This window comes from Triticum aestivum, chromosome 7B, assembly GCF_018294505.1.
Source record: "Triticum aestivum cultivar Chinese Spring chromosome 7B, IWGSC CS RefSeq v2.1, whole genome shotgun sequence".
NCBI classification, from domain to species: Eukaryota; Viridiplantae; Streptophyta; class Magnoliopsida; order Poales; family Poaceae; genus Triticum; species Triticum aestivum.
Genome location: NC_057813.1, coordinates 22,834,260 through 22,852,255, shown reverse-complemented (window position 1 = coordinate 22,852,255; position 17,996 = coordinate 22,834,260). Strand labels below are relative to the sequence as shown.

General features: G+C 44.6%; 1 protein-coding gene and 1 long non-coding RNA gene across 2 annotated transcripts; one reads left to right on the top strand and one right to left on the bottom strand.

The window, feature by feature from the left end:
* The first annotated feature begins 9,481 nt into the window (after nt 1–9,481).
* Nucleotides 9,482–11,479, top strand: LOC123159900 (uncharacterized). The gene has a single exon (XM_044577708.1). It carries the CDS (start codon nt 9,949–9,951, stop codon nt 11,317–11,319), a length of 1,371 nt encoding a protein of 456 aa, XP_044433643.1. The 5' UTR covers nt 9,482–9,948; the 3' UTR covers nt 11,320–11,479.
* A 2,481-nt stretch (nt 11,480–13,960) lies between these two features.
* LOC123160686 (uncharacterized) lies at nt 13,961–16,541 on the bottom strand. Its single transcript, XR_006480320.1, has 4 exons — nt 16,100–16,541; nt 15,912–15,993; nt 15,111–15,359; nt 13,961–14,245 (listed from the first exon to the last, which is right to left on the bottom strand). It is a non-coding gene; the product is annotated as an uncharacterized lncRNA (long non-coding RNA).
* Nucleotides 16,542–17,996: the final 1,455 nt, after the last annotated feature.

Below are 17,996 nucleotides of genomic sequence, written 5' to 3'. Positions count from 1 at the left end.
CGTTGTATGTGAACGTAAGAATCTATCACACCCGATCATCACGTGGTGCTTCGAAACGACGAACTTTCACAACGGTGCACATTTAGGGGGAACACTTTATTGAAATTTTAATGAGGGATCATCTTATTTACTACCGTCGTTCTAAGCAAATAAGATGCATAAACATGATAAACATCACATGCAATCAAAAAGTGACATGATATGGCCAATATGATTTTGCTCCTTTTGCTCTCCATCTTCGGGGCTCCATGATCATCATCGTCACCGGCATGACACCATGATCTCCATCATCATGATCTCCATCATCGTGTCTCCATGAAGTTGTCTCGCCAACTTATTACTTCTACTACTATGGCTACCAGTTAGCAATAAAGTAAAGTAATTACATGGCGTTGTTCAATGACATGCATGTCATAAAATAAATAAAGACAACTCCTATGGCTCCTGCCGGTTGTCATACTCATCGACATGCAAGTCGTGATTCCTATTACAAGAACATGATCAATCTCATACATCACATATCATTCATCACATTCTTCTTGGCCATATCATATCACATAGCATACCCTGCAAAAACAAGTTAGACGTCCTCTAATTGTTGTTTGCATGTTTTACGTGGCTGCTATGGGTTTCTAGCAAGAACGTTTCTTACCTACGCAAAAGCCACAACGTGATATGCCAATTGCTATTTACCCTTCATAAGGACCCTTTTCATCGAATTTGATCCGACTAAAGTGGGAGAGACTGGCACCCGCTAGCCACCTTATGCAACAAGTGCATGTCAGTCGGTGGAACCTGTCTCACGTAAGTGTACGTGTAAGGTCGGTCTGGGCCGCTTCATCCCAAAATGCCGCCGAATCAAGATTGGACTAGTAACAGTAAGCATATTGAACAAAATCAACGCCCACAACTACTTTGTGTTCTACTCGTGCATAGAATCTACGCAATAGACCTAGCTCATGATGCCACTGTTGGGGAACGTAGTAGAAATTCAAAATTTTCCTACGAGTCACCAAGATCTATCTATGGAGAAACTAGCAACGAGAGAGAGGGGAGTGCATCTACATACCCTTGTAGATCGCTAAGCGGAAGCGTTGAAGAGAACGGGGTTGAAGGAGTCGTACTCATCGTGATCCAAACCACCGGAGATCCTAGGGCCGAACGGATGGCACCTCCGCGTTCAACACACGTACATCCTGGGGACGTCTCCTCCTTCTTGATCTAGAAAGGGGAGAGGAGAAGTTGAGGGAGAGCTCCAGCAGCATGACGGCGTGGTGGTGGAGCTTGCAGTTCTCCGGCAGGGCTTCGCCAAGCACTATGGAGGAGGAGGAGGTGTTGGGGAGGGAGAGGGCTGCGCCAGGGGCAAGGGTCATGCTCCCATGCGACTCCCCACTATATATAAGGGTGGAGGGGGCTTGTTTCTTGCCCTCCAAGTCCATTGGGGCGTTGGCAAAGGTGGGAGGAAAGAAATCCCATCATTTCCTTCCCCACCGATTGTTATCCCCCCTTTTTAGGGATCTTGATCTTATCCCTTCGGGATATGATCTTATTCCTTCTAAGGGGGGATCTTGGTGCGCCTTGACCAAGGGTGTGGGGCCTTGCCCCCACTACCCACTTTCATATGGGTGCCCCCATTCTAGTGGGCCCCACTCCGGAACCTTCTAGAACCTTCCCGGTACAATGTCGAAAAATCCCGAACATTTTCCGGTGGCCAAAATAGGACTTCCCATATATAAATCTTTACCTCTGGACCATTCCGGAACTCCTCGTGACGTCCGGGATCTCATCCGGGACTCCGAACAACATTCGGTAACTGCACACCAATTCCCATAACAACTCTAGCGTCATCGAACCTTAAGTGTGTAGACCCTACGGGTTCGGGAATCATGCAGACATGACCGAGACAGCTCTCTGGCCAATAACCAACAGCGGGATCTGGATACCCATGTTGGCTCCCACATGTTCCATGATGATCTCATCGTATGAACCACAATGTCAAGGATTCAAGCAATCCCGTATACAATTCCCTTTGTCTAGCGGTATTGTACTTGCCCGAGATTCGATCGTCGGTATCCCAATACCTTGTTCAATCTCGTTACCGGCAAGTCTCTTTACTCGTTTCGTAACACATCATCCCGTGATCAACCCCTTGGTCACATTGTGCACATTATGATGATGTCCTACCGAGTGGGCCCAAAGATACCTCTCCGTCACACGGAGTGACAAATCCCAGTCTCGATTCGTGCCAACCCAACAGACACTTTCAGAGATACCCGTAGTGCACCTTTATAGCCACCCAGTTACGTTGTGACGTTTGGTGTACCCAAAGCATTCCTACGGTATCCGGGAGTTGCACAATCTCATGGTCGAAGGAAATGATACTTGACATTAGAAAAGCTTTAGCATACGAACTACGATCTTTGTGCTAGGCTTAGGATTGGGTCTTGTCCATCACATCATTCTTCTAATGATGTGATCCCGTTATCAACGACATCCAATGTCCATGGTCAGGAAACCATAACCATCTATTGATCAACAAGCTAGTCAACTAGAGGCTTACCAGGGACATGGTGCTGTCTATGTACCCACACATGTATCTGAGTTTCCTATCAATACAATTATAGCATGGATAATAAACGATTATCATGAACAAGGAAATATAATATTAATAACTAATTTATTATTGCCTCTAGGGCATATTTCCAACAATACTTCCCTCTAGACGTGACATGTTGCGAACGTATCCTTTGATGACACCATTCATCCTTTCGAATGGCATCATGTTGTGCAGGAACGTCGGCCCGAGTTGGATGATATCCTCCACGATATGGACCAGCAGATGCACCATAACGTCGAAGAATGCGGGCGGGAAGTACATCTCAAGCTCGCATAGTATCACCACGACCTCTTCCTGTAGCCTTCTGAGTTGCCTCACGCCAACCGACTTCCGAGAGATGACGTCGAAAAAGTTGCATAGGCCAAATAGCATTTCACGGACGTGCATGTCCATGATCCCACGGATTGCAACTGGAAGTATCTGCGTCCTCAGCACGTGACAGTCGTGAGACTTCATCCTGCTGAACTTCTGCTTCGCTGGGTCTAGGTATCTGCTTATCTTCCCCGCGTAACCGTAAGTAAGTTTTACTCCTACGAGGCAGGTGAAAAACTGCTCGATCTCCTCCTAACTTAGAGTGAAGCACGCGGGAGGGTAGTAATTTCTGGTCTTCTTGGCCTTTTTGCCTTTGCGACGACTTTCTGTGTCCTGCAAAGTTGGAAAAAGCGGTAGGCGTAAGCGAGGCGGTTGGCCTTTGCCTAGTGCCTAGGCGGTGCCTAGGCGCCCTAGGCGCGGCCTAGGCGATAATATAGTTTTTACTTGTAGTGTATTTTTGATTATTATATGGGTGTTGATATTAGTTTAGGGCATATAAATAAGTTAATTACCGTCGACTACCATTGGAATATAAGCCGTTTGGCATATTAGTGCAATATGTGGCATGATTTCTTGCTTTCATAGGCAATTCCTTGCTTGCCCTGCCTAGACCTCCATTTATGCCCTAGGCGAGGAGTTTTGCCATTGCCTAGCGCCTAGGCGTGCCTAAGCGCCTCCTAGGCACTGCCTTTTCCAACAGAGGTGTCCTGCTTCGCCTCATCATCATCATCATCATCATCATCATCATTAGCGTGAAGCTCCTGCCAGATGCCCATTGATTTCAAGTATGCCCTTGCTTTCGGCCCATCTTTGGTCCTCTCTGGCATGTTGAGCAGGGTACCAAGCAGACTCTCGCACACGTTCTTCGTTATATGCATGGCATCAAGGCTGTGAGGCACATAGTGGATCTTCCAGTATGGCAAGTCCCAGAAAACAGACCTCGTTTTCCATACCTTTAGCAGCGGCTCTGGCGCCTTTCGCTTATTTCCCGGCTCTGGCACCTTTTCCTTCTTTCCCGGAAGTGGGCAATCTTTCCAATTTTTCAACAGCTCATCTATTTTCTCGCCGCTCCTCGTACGCGGGCATCTTCGGGGCTCGGTTTAACCATCTAACAGATCTTTGCGTTTCCTCCACGGGTCATCATCGCGAAGCCACCTTCGATGTCCCATGAACACGGTTTTCGAAGACCCGGGATCTCTATCTAGTTAGCGATACGTTGTGTCATCCATGCACCTTACGCATCCAGAAAATCCATGGACTACCTGCCCCGCGAGATATCTGTAACCGAGATAGTTGTGCACCGTCGTGAGCAGTGCGGCTCTCCTAGGGAAATATTCTTTCTCTGCGGCGTCCCACGTATTGGTTGGCATTTTCCACAGCGTGTCTAGCTCCTCTTTCAGCAGCCCTAGATACAGATTGATGTCGTTCCCTGGTTGTTTCGGCCTTTCAATTAGCATACTCATGTGAATGTACTTCCTCTTCATGCACAACCAGGGGGAAGGTTGTACATCCACACAAACACAGGCCAGGTGCTATGTGTGCTTCTCTGGTTGCCAAACGGATTGAATCCATTGGTGCTCGCGCCCAGCATGATGTTCCTTGGATCCTTCCCAAATTCTGGGTCTTCGAAGGTCAACGCTTGCCACTGGCTCGCATCCTTAGGGTGACTCAGCATCTTGTCTTTTTTATTTATCTCCGGATCATTTCCATCATCTTCCCGCTTCTTCTCCTCCCTATCCGCATGCCAACGCAGGAGCTTTGCTACCGTAGGATCCGCAAAATACCGCTGCAGACGAGGAGTGATCGGAAAGTACCACACCGATTTTGAGGAGCTTTCTTCCTCTTCTTGTATCGAGTGACGCCGCACACCGGACATATGGTAGACTCCGCGTGCTCGTCCTGATAAATGATGCAATTGTTCATGCACACATGGTATTTCACGTGCGGTAAATCCAGAGGACACACGATTTTCTTCGCCTCCTCGAAACTGGTCGGGCACTTGTTCCCCTTGGGAAGACGTTCGTGCCAGAATGACATGTTCTCATCGCAGCATGCATCGGTCATTTTGTGTTTTACCTTCATCTCTAGAGCCATGAGCGTTACTTTCAGGTGGGTATCCTCGGGCCTGCATCCTTCATACAATTGAGTAACCGCATCTATCTCCAGTTGATCCAGCTTGGCTTTCTCTCGGGCGGCAGCTCTTGCGTTATCCGTCTGCTTGAGAAGCAGCTCTTGAATATGAGAGTCCTGCACCCAACCTCAATCATCGTCTGCTCTAGCATCTTCATCTTCATGATCATGCCCTTCGTCTTGATCTTCCTCATCATCATGACCGGCATCTTCTACATGATGACTGTGTACAGCATCACCGTCGTGATCATGTCCTGGAGATTCTTTGTCTTCTCGCCCGCCCTCGCCGTGATGGTTGTCTTGTTGCCCTTCCTCATTTCTTGCCCGGCCCCCATGGACGACTTCATAGTCATCTTCATCACCTTGCCACTGATAGCCATCCATGAAACCACGCAAGAACAGGTGGTCCCGCACCTGCCCGGAATCCGGGTCCGCAATAAGGCTCTTCAGCTTGCATCTTCGACACGGACATCTTATCTTCGTCTCGTTCTTTTGAAGCATCTCGGCCTTCGTGGAGCTCAAAAACCTATTCACAATGCCTTCGATCATCGTGCGGACCATGGTCGCCTGCGGGGTAGAGCAAAATGATATTTTAGAACCAAGAAATTTTTTGGCATGACCTTCCCTAAAAATAGGACCAAAAAGAATGCATAGTGCCAAAATTCTCGCCGAAACGGAAATGAATCAACATTTCGGCAAAATATTGGCAACTATCGCATTTCAAATACCGGTATCTACAAACACAAACATATATGCAACACCACAAACATACATAGATCTAGCTAGGCCACAAAAAGTGCATGTGCACGTTGTTGGAGCGAGCTAGGGAGAAAAAAAGTAGATCTACAACATGAAGATAGCTTTCCCCTTACTTACCTATCAAAAAAAGGTAATTTCACCACTTAATTTTGATGAATCTATGGTGCAAATGAGGTGAGAAGGAGGAGGAGGCAGCCGACAAGCTTGGAGAAGGAGGTGGAGGGAATGAAGTGAGGAAAGTGAGTGTGTAGGGTGTGGTTGTCCAAAATATCTAGCTGGTCCCAGGTTACTAATGGCGCACCACAAAGACATGCGCCATTAGTAACACAACATACTAATGGCGCACCACACACCCGTGCGCCATTAGTAGTTTTGCAAAAAAGTAAAAAAAACATATATATATATATATATATATATATATATATATATATATATATATATAATGGCGCACCACGGCACAGTGCGCCATTACTAGTTTAAACTAGTAATGGCGCACTGTGCCATGGTGCGCCATTAGTAGTTTTGCAAAAAAAAGAATAAAAAAATACAGTACTGGCGCACTCTGTGGCTGGTGCGCCATTACTAGTTAGAACTAGTAAAGGCGCACTTCGCTCGGATGCGCCATTAGTATGTTTGGAAAAATGAAAAAAAATTATTACTAGTGGCGCACCTAGTGTCTGGTGCGCCATTAGTGTCTTCCACACTAATGGCGCATCACCAAATGGTGCGCCATTAGTATATAGTAGTGGCGCATCACTTCTCCGGTGCGCCATTAGTGTCAATCCCATCTATAGCCCTTTTCCTAGTAGAGATTTGGTCTCAATTGTTGCCACTGAAAATTTATATTGCCAGAATGCTTCTTGGCCCAGAAAGCATCAAAATCCTACATCAAGGTCTATGATAGACCTATGAATCGTATCCCATAATCAAAAATCATGTCTCTTAGGAACTTTTGTTTTATCAGGGTGCCCCAAACCCCTGCAATTCCAAAATGTCCCTAACATGATTTTAGATTTTGATTTTACGGGGTCTCCCCCTTTTCTTAGCTAGCTCAACCCTAAAAACAGGGGAACACAGCTTCAAGACCCCCCCCCCCCCCCACACACAAATAATCAAATACTCACTTGTTCATGTCCTGATTTGCATAGTCCAACAACTGAAAAATCATACAACATTTATCTTCAACATGCAGCAGTGGAGGGAGCGTCGTGGAGGAGCGTCAGAAGAGGACGACTGTCTGGGGGTGGAGCTCTTGAGCCATGCTGGGCGGCGACGCGGCAGGGAGGCATGCGGCGGCAGAGATCTTTGTGCCGTGGTCGAGCCGGCGACATTCGTCATGAGGTGCCTCCAATGGGAGACGGCGGCGAGGTTAGTACGTTTGGCGGGCACGCTCGGTCAGGGAGGCTGGGAGGATGCCGGGGAGTGAGCTCCGGGAGCAGGAACAAGGCGAGAAGGTAGGGAGGAGAGATTTGGCTGGTGGCAGGGCGAGCACCGGCCGTCGAGATGGCTCGATATGGCAGCAACGACGACTTGTAACCCTAGCCCCTTATGTTTCTTCTATCTCTTGGGCTCTCGGGGAGGAAATGGGGTGGGGGTGCAAGCCGAGACATGTTTTTGAAGGGTACCGCTTATATATATTGATGGCATTTTGGTTGTAATTACTGCAAAGTGGAGCGCTAAGGTTTTGTTGGAGGGGTGAGAAGTCGATGGGGGACGAGGAAAGCTAGTCTGGAGGCGCTCTTGCTTCACAATGCAATTGGGAAGGTGGCTTCTATCAAGACAAGCAACATATGTCACGTGTTTGTTTGGGCTTGTGCTTTTAGGGGCCTAAATGCTTCAAAAACCGAAGCTCAAGACCAAACAAAACAGGGCCTTAGACTGTTTAAGCTTCAAACTACAAGTAGGCTCGTCAAGTTTATCAGGACCCACTTCAACACGACTCACATGGAAGTTCAAAAAAGAAAAAACGAAAGGAATCGATCACTTGTGTGGATGGTCAAAAGTAAAAGAAAGTTCAGAAAATAAAAAAGAATATACACTAAAAAAATTGACCCTAATATCTGGGGCACATCGGTTGGGGGGTTGTCCTCCAGGCGCCCTTATGTTTCGCTTCACGCGAGACAGAGATGACCCTCACATAAGGCAGCTGGAGATGGGCCGGCCAAGTTCGCTGGAGGCCACAACCTCATTTGCATGTTCTGTTTTTCACATTTTTGTTTTATTATTTATTTTACCTTTTTACACTTTAAAAAGTCTGAACATTTATTTTACAAAAAATATACTTTACATAATGTTTTAAAAAATGTTAATCATGCACTTGAAAAATGTTAAATGTGTATATAAAAAAATCTTGACCATGTATACGGAAAATGTGTACAAAGCCTATACAATGTGTGTCAAAACAATTGACCATGTATTATAAAAATGTTAATCAAGCTTTCGAATAAAATGTTGACCATGTATTAAAAAAAGTTAAACTTGTATTTGAAATGATAAATAAATATACATAAATGTTGACCATGTATTAAAAAATGTTAAATGTGTATACCTTTTTTTGACCATGTATATAAAACGTTAAACTTGTATTTTTGACCATGTATAAAAAATGTTAAACTTGTATTTGAAAAAATTTAGTCAAGCATCTGAGGAAAAATGTTAAACATGTATTGAAAAAATGTCGGCTATATATGTATTAAAAACTGTTAAGTATTGAAAATGTAATCAAACATCTGAAAAATATTAAAATGTGTATAGAAAAATGTTGACCATGTATTCCAAAAGATGTTAATCTTGTATTTAAAAAATGTTAATCAAGCATTTGAAAAATGTTTAAAATGTGTATAGAAAAAATATTGAGCATGTAGGAAGAAATATTATAGTTTTATTTGAAAAATATTAAACATGTATACAATTATTTTTCTTAATGTATACAAAAAATATACTCCCTCCGTTCCTAAATATTTGGCTTTCTAGATATTTCAACAAGTGACTACATGAGGAGCGAAATGAGTGAATCTGCACTCTAAAATATGTCTATATACATCCGTATGTGATAGTCCATTTAAAATATCTAAAAAGACTAATATTTAGGAACGGAGGGAGTAGAATAAAAACCAAAAAGACAAAAAAGGAAAAAAAAAACAATGAAGACCAAAAAACACAAAGAAAATCAACGAAAAATAAACTAAAACCAAAGAAACAAGTGCAAAAGAATGAAAAACAATGAAAACCAATAAGAGGAAATGATGAGAATAAAAAAACAAAGAAAAAGAAGAAAGCTAATAAAAAAAACCAAGCAAAGAAACCAATGGAAAGGAATGGAAACCGTGAAAAACCAACAAAGAAACGTGAAAAACAAAAGAAAACTGATTAAAAGACGATAAAGAAACAAATAAAAATGAAGAAGGACGAAAAAAAACTATGAAAATTGAAAAAAGAACAAATAAAAACGAAGAAAGAAAAGAAAGACCAATGAAAATTGCTAAGAGAAAAAAGAAACCGGTGCAAAATGAAGTAAATCCCTTGCGTCAAGATTCGTGCGAGGGCTGTGAAGAGGTTCATTAGGATTTATCTTCTGGCGAACGTTAGTCGGATAACATTTCCAAAGAATATATTAAAAAGGAATCCATCGCTCACGCGGAGCACGCGACGCTCGGTCGCAAAACAGACGCCCTCCGTTGACCTCTGCAAACCCGACAGAAGCCTGCGTGCCGACCTGCCCCCACAGCGCCGCCGCCTGCGACAAAGACGGCGGAGCGGCCAAGCTCCGTCTCGCCGTGACCTTCCACTGCCAATTACTCCTGGTTCTCCGGGCCTCTCCCGTCGTTGGGAGGTGTGGCCGGCATCCTTCCAAGGCGCAGTGGAGCAATCGACGGGAACCCTTGAGGTAACTGCTCGGATTCGTATTCCGGATCTTTTCCAGAGTTTGTACGGCCGCTTCCTCCTTGGATCCGGACCCCTTCTTCTAATCGGAGCCAGGACGGTGAGGTTGGACTCCGACAGGCTTCTCTATATAAGTGCAGCCAGGACGGTGTGCTTCTTCTCAGATTAGATATACAACAAGCCAAGTCCCGTTGGTTTGCCGCTGAAGCAACTCTTCTCCCATAAGACCGAGTTTTGCAATCGCTCCAATGGAGGCCTCCTGTAGCGTAGCCAGGATAGTGAGCTTTGCACATTTTGGCCTGAGAATTTTGCCCAAGTTCCTGGCTCTTTCTCCCGATTCACTAGGGAAATTCAGAAAGGTCTCACCACTGATGGAAACTGAAACTGCGGTGAGAAATTTGCCGGAGCTGCCGCAGGATGTATTGATGGAAATATTTTCACTCCTCGAGATACCTGACCTCATGCGTGCGGCCTCTGTCAGCACCTCCTGGCGCTCTGCGTATACCAGCCTATGCAACGAGCTTGAGCAGTACAAACGGCCTCAGACGCCTTGCCTCCTCTACACTTCTGAATCTGCTGGTGAGAATGTAGCTTGTCTCTACAGCCTCGCGGAGAAGAGGGTCTACAATTTAACTCTCTCGGATCCACCCATCCGCAGTAGGTATCTGATTGGGTCCTCGCATGGTTGGCTAGTTACCGCAGATGACAAGTCTGAGCTCCACCTTATCAATCCGATCACTAGTCAACAGATTGCTCTCCCGCCGGTGATCACCATTGATTATGTAGAGCCAATATTTGACGATGCAGGTACAATTGTTAAGTATGGATTGCCCGAGCAAGTGTACTGTGCGGAGTCAGGCTTCAAACTGGTTGATCCCAAAATGTTAACCCATGCTCCCGACGAGCTTCGTGACCACCTCTATGTCAGGGCATTTATCTTTCCGGATCCGTCGGCAGGGAGCTACATTGTGGTTCTCATCCACGGTCCAGAAGGTGAGCTTTCGTTTGCAAGGATAGGAGATTGTAAGTGGACCTTGCTGCCCCCTGGTTGGGACTATAAACAATGCATCTACATGCATGATCTATTGTATGCATTCACGGGAACGGGAAGAATTGATGCTTTTAATCTCAGTGGCCCTACCGTCACGAGGAACATAATTATAGATGAGATTGACAATTACATTAGCCGGGACATGTGGTATGTTGTTCAGGCACCGTGGGGCGGTCTGCTGCAAGTCTGCAGGGAGGATGAACTCATAGATGCAGGTTATGAGGAGCTCATAGTTAAAACTAGAAAAATCTTGTTATACAAAGTTGATATGGCAGCAAAAGCGCTTGTGGAAATAAATGGCTTGCATAATCACGTGTTGTTTCTTGGGCGTAACCAGTCGCAGTACCTTAGTGCTGAAGAATATCCGCAACTGAAGGAAAATTGTGTCTATTTCGCAGATGATGAGGAATATAGTTGGAAGTATAAGACGAACCCTCGGGACATAGGTGTTCTCAACTTGGATGATGACAGCACGGAAGAAATTGTATCCCCGCTTTGGTGCAGCTGGCCCAGTCCCATATGGATAACACCCAGTCTTACAGTGATGAACTTGTTATTGTACGAATAGGTAGTTTTTTTTATGAATTTCAGCAAAATCGTTTGTGATATAGTAAATTTCCATCTGCTGATATTTTTATTTGATTAATACTAGTTATTTCAGTTGTAAAACGTTGCATAGAAGTGTAGATGTCTTATGGGAGTTGTGACATGGGTGTATGATGGTTGTACGTGGCAAGTCTATTAACATATGTATTTGCAACTAAGGAGCTGATGATTTACTATCTTGAAAGCAAAATATTTTTCTGAGGGAGATCTAATGAATGCAAGTCTAAAACAGGAGTCCTCTTTTACTTGGCAAAGTATTATGGCGGGCGTAAATTCTCTAAAAAGTGATTATATCTGGTGAGTTGGAAATGGACAGAATATTGATATTTGGAAAGACGCTTGGATCCCAAATTTTGCGAATAGGAAGATTATCACTCCTACAAGGAGGCAACTTTTGTCAAAGGTGTGTGATCTTATTGACCCAATCACGGATTCATGGGATGAAGATCTGGCGAGACAGACGTTGTGGCCAATTGATTCACAAAGGGTGCTCGCAATTTCACTTCCCATGTATAATATGCCAGATTTCATTGTTTGGAGTTATACAAAAAGTGACATGTTCACTGTTCGTTCGGCTTATTTGGAAGAATGGAACAAACAACATGGGAAAAATCGCAACATGCAAATGGGAAGGGTAGAACCAATGCCAATCCTATTTGGGAAAAGATTTGAAAGTTATCCTGTCCCGCAAAGGTATAAATCTTTATCTGGCGTACACTACATGGAACCCTCCCGTGTCGAGTTACACTTGCTAATAGACATTTGAAGGTTTCGCCCATCTGCCCATCATGCTTGAATGCTACAGAAGATACAAAAACACGTCTTGTTCCGGTGTCAGAAGGGGAAAGAAGTATGGGGCAAATTAGGTTTATACGAGGTGATCAGTAAAGTTTGTGTTGTTGACCATGCGGGAGAGGCGGTACTAGAATTCTTACTCTTTATGCAAGATCGGGAATTATCTTTAATGGGCATCCAGAACATGCCTGAATTGATCGGTGGGATAGACGTAAACTAGTTCATGAAGGAAAGTTTCAAGATGCTAACCAAACTTCGATGGGGGCTCTTGCCATAATGACAAACTATGTTAATGCCTACTCCCCTAAGGCATCTATTAAAATAGCGGGATGGAGCTGTCCTCCTAGGGGTTTTGTGAAGCTAAATGTTGATGCCTCGTTTGATCATGATTTGCTTCACGGTACTGTTGGGGTGGTCCTTAGAGATGACAAAGACAGGTTCATTATCGGTGGAAATTGTAAGATTGATTGTTGTGCAGATGTATTAGCAGCAGATGTTGTGGCTCTGAAGTTTGGGTTATTACTTGCACAAAAGGCGGTATGCAATCGTCTTGTTATTAACTCAGACAATATGAAAGTGATTGACACAATGAAGAATATGGAGGACACTCGGCAGGAGCAGCGGTTGCAGTCTTCGATGATTGTTATTTTGGCTTATGATTTTTCTCTTATTAGTTTTGAACATTGTAATAGGGAAGCAAATAAGATGGCTCATGAAATTGCTAGGCTAGCAATTTTTTCGGAAACTAGGGATTGGTTCGAGGTGGCTCACTCTTACGGGCGGTGTAACGATTATTTCTAATTAATAAAGTTGAAGTTTTCCTTCAAAAAAAGGAGCTAATAAATTTGACATTTGTCTATGTGGAAAACACATATTCACATACGTCATTGCGTCTAAGGAGCTGGATGAGCCTGATATTTGTCAATGTGGGAAACGCATATTCACTTGGGCAATAATGAAATGTACTTGCACTATTATATATGAGACAATTTTTAACAAAACAAAATAGGTAGTTAATGGATCTATATTTGGTTCAGAATCAGTACTGCAAATCAAAAGAGTAAAGTGTTGAAAACCACCACATTTATGGCTAGGGTGCTACTTTACCACCTATTTTGTAAAAATTAACAGAAAACCACCACTTCTGCGCCAAGTGAGTAACATATTGCACTAAACGAGTTGCGAGCCGCGACTAACATGAAAACTGATGGGTTGGCCCCACATGCACTACTAGATTTCCCACTATAACCGAGGGTCAAATTACCGTCGGATATTTTTGCTCACCGTCGGATTTCTGTATAACTGATCGGCTATGCTTGGTCGGCCATTACCGTAATAGCCGACGGTATTGTGGGGTAATACCTTCTCCGACGGTGAGCCGTCGGACATGTTTTGGTCACCAGCCGACTTAGAGAAACTTGACGACACTTATAGCTGAGGGTTCCCCGTCGGGTATTTATTTTCTGACAGTTATTACTTTCCTTCGACTTTTGTAATAGTTGACGGTATATATTTGACCCTCGGGGTTCATTATAGCCGAGAGGAGAACCAACCTGTCAACTAGTATGACTGCTGACTGTGTATACACCCCTACGGGGATTCCTTTAGTTGAGAGGCCAAACGACACCCTCAAACATAGATTCACCGATGGTGTGAAGTTTCCATTGGCAATATTGTGTAGTTGTGAGGCTTGTTCCATGGTAGGCCATTAGTCACCCTTCAAGGATTGCTTTGCATTTCAAATATATCTTCATAATTGCACAACCCACAGATGACCAAGAAACATAAACTATTATATTTAGCACACCTTTCAGAATATCAGAAGAGTTGCATCAAAATTACATTGATCACCGTGATCTATCTGGGAAGTTTGAAATGCAAAATAAAATAGTAACTAAGATCTAATGGTCCAAGCATTATGCATAAGCTAAATTGACCAGAACTTCATAACTTCACTTTGTTGCATGTCTTGACGAAAGACATTAGATTCGTCACCCTTCATCACCATATGTATCATAACACTCAACAATCATTTCCATAGACATCATCACCCTTGACATAGATCACAATTCCTCCAGTACTGTTTCCAATTCCTAAGAAATGATTAGATAAGTTGTAAGGGAGATTAAATATATACAGTTGAAATTTAATTGTGGATACAGTTAAAAAACTTAGATGTTCTAATTGGCTGGTTAGCTGCTATCTAACAGTATAACTACGTATTCATCTTTTGATCCTTCACATGCAATTTCCAGGGTAATATGAATCAGCAGGAACACACTCCAAATGATATACAGTACTACACGTTGCTCTGTGTACAAAAGGAATAATCTACCAATAAACCACACTGATTTCAATTTCATTATAAGTTTGCAGCGGTTCATTACTTATTCATATAATTCAAAGGACATGACATTATTCTAATTCATTGTAACAATCCTATGTCCAGAAACATGTGCTATGTTTAGACTAAGATTGCTATAACGAAACCAAGTTTGTCGTACATTCTCAAAAGCATCAAGGTCTCAAAAGCTGAGGACCCAAAGAGCAAAGCTAGTACAGGGAAAGCCAAAAGCTAGAAAGGAGGACGCCTGGCATATTGTCTAATCATATTGTCTAATGTTGAAGTATTTTTCTCTGTGCAAATGATTTGACTGTAATTAATTATAGAAACATCTCTGCCTATATGAATTCAAGCCAATTGTGCCCCTTAGATACTCTTATACTAAGAATTAATAATAAAGTACACTGGAAGTACAGAAAATTATCTACAACTCTCGCATTGTCACTATAAATCAACTTTGAAAGTATCTCATCCAAAAACAAATAAACGTAATACTGCAACAAGTACTGCATGACTGCAGTACTGCTTTGACTAGAACATCTAGTTTTTTTTATCAGAATTGAACAAACAAGATACTCTGCAGTCTGCAGATGAAAAGAGAAGAAACAAAATACCTTCAGCAGCGACAGGAGGTCATCGTGATCGGAAAAGGTCATCAGGCGAAGGGGGTGCCGTTGTGTGGCAAGGTTCACTGCTCCACCCTTCCTCGCCAACTTAAAACTGGCTCAGTAGACCATCGGATTCTGGGGGCTTGATTCATGTGCCTAAGCTCAAAAGCTTTATATTATTGCTCTTCAGATAGGCCCGCGACTTAGACATGCATGATAGCATAGTGCATTTAAGTATAACAAGAAGCCCCCGCTCTACATATTTGAGAAAGAACACACGGGACATGATGTTAACATGACAGTGGCTGCATCAACCTTAGGCACATGAGTTAAATGTTCCAGAACTACAAAATAATAAGAAAAGCAAAAGCGAGATTGCAAAACTTACAATTACATCTACAAACCAAAACTGAAGGAAAAATAACCAGGAATGTACGTACTCCATGAATGGAGGGCCTCTTCAATGTTAATTGCTTTGCTTGGCAGGGACATCTAGTTAAGCTCTACAGTAGTATGAAGTATACATCCCGATCCTGATTACACACGCTGACACAGTTTCTCTTCTCTGCACTATAGTGCCAACTGCTGCAATAAGCTAGCCTTGACCAAACATACATGCATCAACACAAGCTAGCTCACCTCACTGGCACCAAATGTCCATTCGCTAGTTAATCAAACTATTTTTCAACACATAGGCTTGACTTATTTTCAAAACTAATAGGCTTGGATTTGTTTTTCAACAACCATATAAAAAATAGACCTAAACAGACATGCAAACAACCATGGCCGTTGGCCTCGATGTACAACCTGAATCTCACCACCACAGTAGCCTGCCGTGGCACATCTCCTCCATCTCCCCAGTATTCAACTTGAAACACACGAGCAAATCCTGCACCCCAACCACCAGAAAAAAGCCCACCATCCATTACAACAGCACACATACGCCACACAGATGACCTGCTCGACGAATTGTGCAAAGGAGGTGGCGACCAAACCTGGTACTGGCGGGCGAAGGCGCGAGTGAGCGTGGTCCACTCGGCAGCATCAGGTGACCACTTGGATGAGAAGGAGCTTCAAGAAAGGGCAGAAGGCCGATACATGGCGCAGGAGGTGGAGGGATAGAGAGCCGACGAAGAATACCGCTACGGTCCCGAGGAGAGGCGTCGAGCACCTATTGGTTGGGGCAACGAGGCCACGCCAACCAGATCCGGCAGCGTCGTGGCTGAGGGCTGCCAGATCTGAGGGCCACGAAGACCTATACAGGAGTTGTAGGGAGCGGGTGACGTTACTGGACTAGGGAGGGCGACGAGGGTGGAAGTACGCGGCCGGATCAACAGCTGATGGCGGGGTTGGCGCATGGCGGCGAGGAAGCAAGAAGAGAAGATGCGGCATGGGAGGTTTCATCAGAGGGAAAAGGGGTGAGGGATGGGAGGACGTGGGCACGTGGCCGATAGAAGATGGGCTGTAAAATTTGCTAAGGGGCAAGAGGGAAATAATGGCGGGAGGTGAAATGGTTCTTGGTCCTGCCTGAAGAAAGAATTTTATATAAAAAATATTAATACATACCACACGTATTTAGTAAAAAAAATAGTATATCGAAAGTAATTATTTTTAGGTTCCCATAAAATGTAATTGTGGCAACCAGACAACGCAACTCCAAACTTTTTCTTGCGTGAGAAAGTGTCAATCCATTCATCTTCAATCATGATAGTACAAAGAACAAGAGAGGTAATAAAAATTACAACTATGTCTGTGGACCATCTAGCGACGACTACAAGCACTGAAGCGAGCCGAAGGCGCGTCGCCATCACTGGCCCTCCTCGCTGGAGCCGGGCAAATCTTGTTGTAGTCGATAGTCGGGAAGTCGTCATGCCAAGGCCCATAGGACCAATACAAACGAGCAGCAACTATCCCAGATAAAGAAAGTCATAGATCAAAAGGATCAAATCTGTAAACACTCAAACAAATACGAACGAAGACCGGATCCAAACAGATCCACCAAAGACTATCATCGACTGAATCCCGCGAGATCAGACGGAGACACAGCTTCGCCACAGTCACACAAGATCAAGGGTTTCGCATGGACATGTCGTGATGGCCAGATCCGCATGGCAATGGTGCGACAACAAAACCGTTATACCTCCAGGAAGGTCAATGATGGTCACAGTCGTCGCCATCACTGGTCACCCGAGGCAGGGTCTTCATCCAAGCTCCCACACCACCTCGGCCACATCATCTCGCACAGACTCCGGCAAGCCCACCAATCACCACCACCATCGAAGCTGCCACCGACAAAGAAGCCCCAAGATCCGCAACAGCCATCAGCACCTCACAGGAACCATGGGCGGCTAACCTCCATCACGAATAGCCAGATCCAACGACGGTCGTCCAGCGCATAGCCACCGAACGCAGCGCGAGTCGTTGTGCCTAGTCGAGCACAAGAAACAATAGAGCGGCTGCCCGACACCAAGAACCAACATGGTTTCGAGCCGCAGCCATGCATCAGATGCGCCGACCGTGCTCTCCGGAGACTAGAAGTGCGATAGTCGTAACCAGAGGTATCCACACGTCAGGCCACCTCAAGGTCCGCTGCGCCACCACATCTGCAGTCTATGGCCGCCGCCATACCTTTTGGACAGCACGCCGGAGCACATCCAGGTGACAACCTACTCAAGCGCATGGCACCGGCCGATACCGTGTACGTGACGTCTGCCGCCACAACCGCCAAAACTGGGCGCTAGGACTCAAATCCCAATTGCACTAGACCGCCCCATGGCCAACTGCTCCCGAGTTGTAGTCCCTCACTGTGCCATCGTGTGACCCCTTATGCTCCTGCACCGCCACACGACACTCCATCGTAGCACCAGAAGCACAAAGAAACACCGCGTCAGC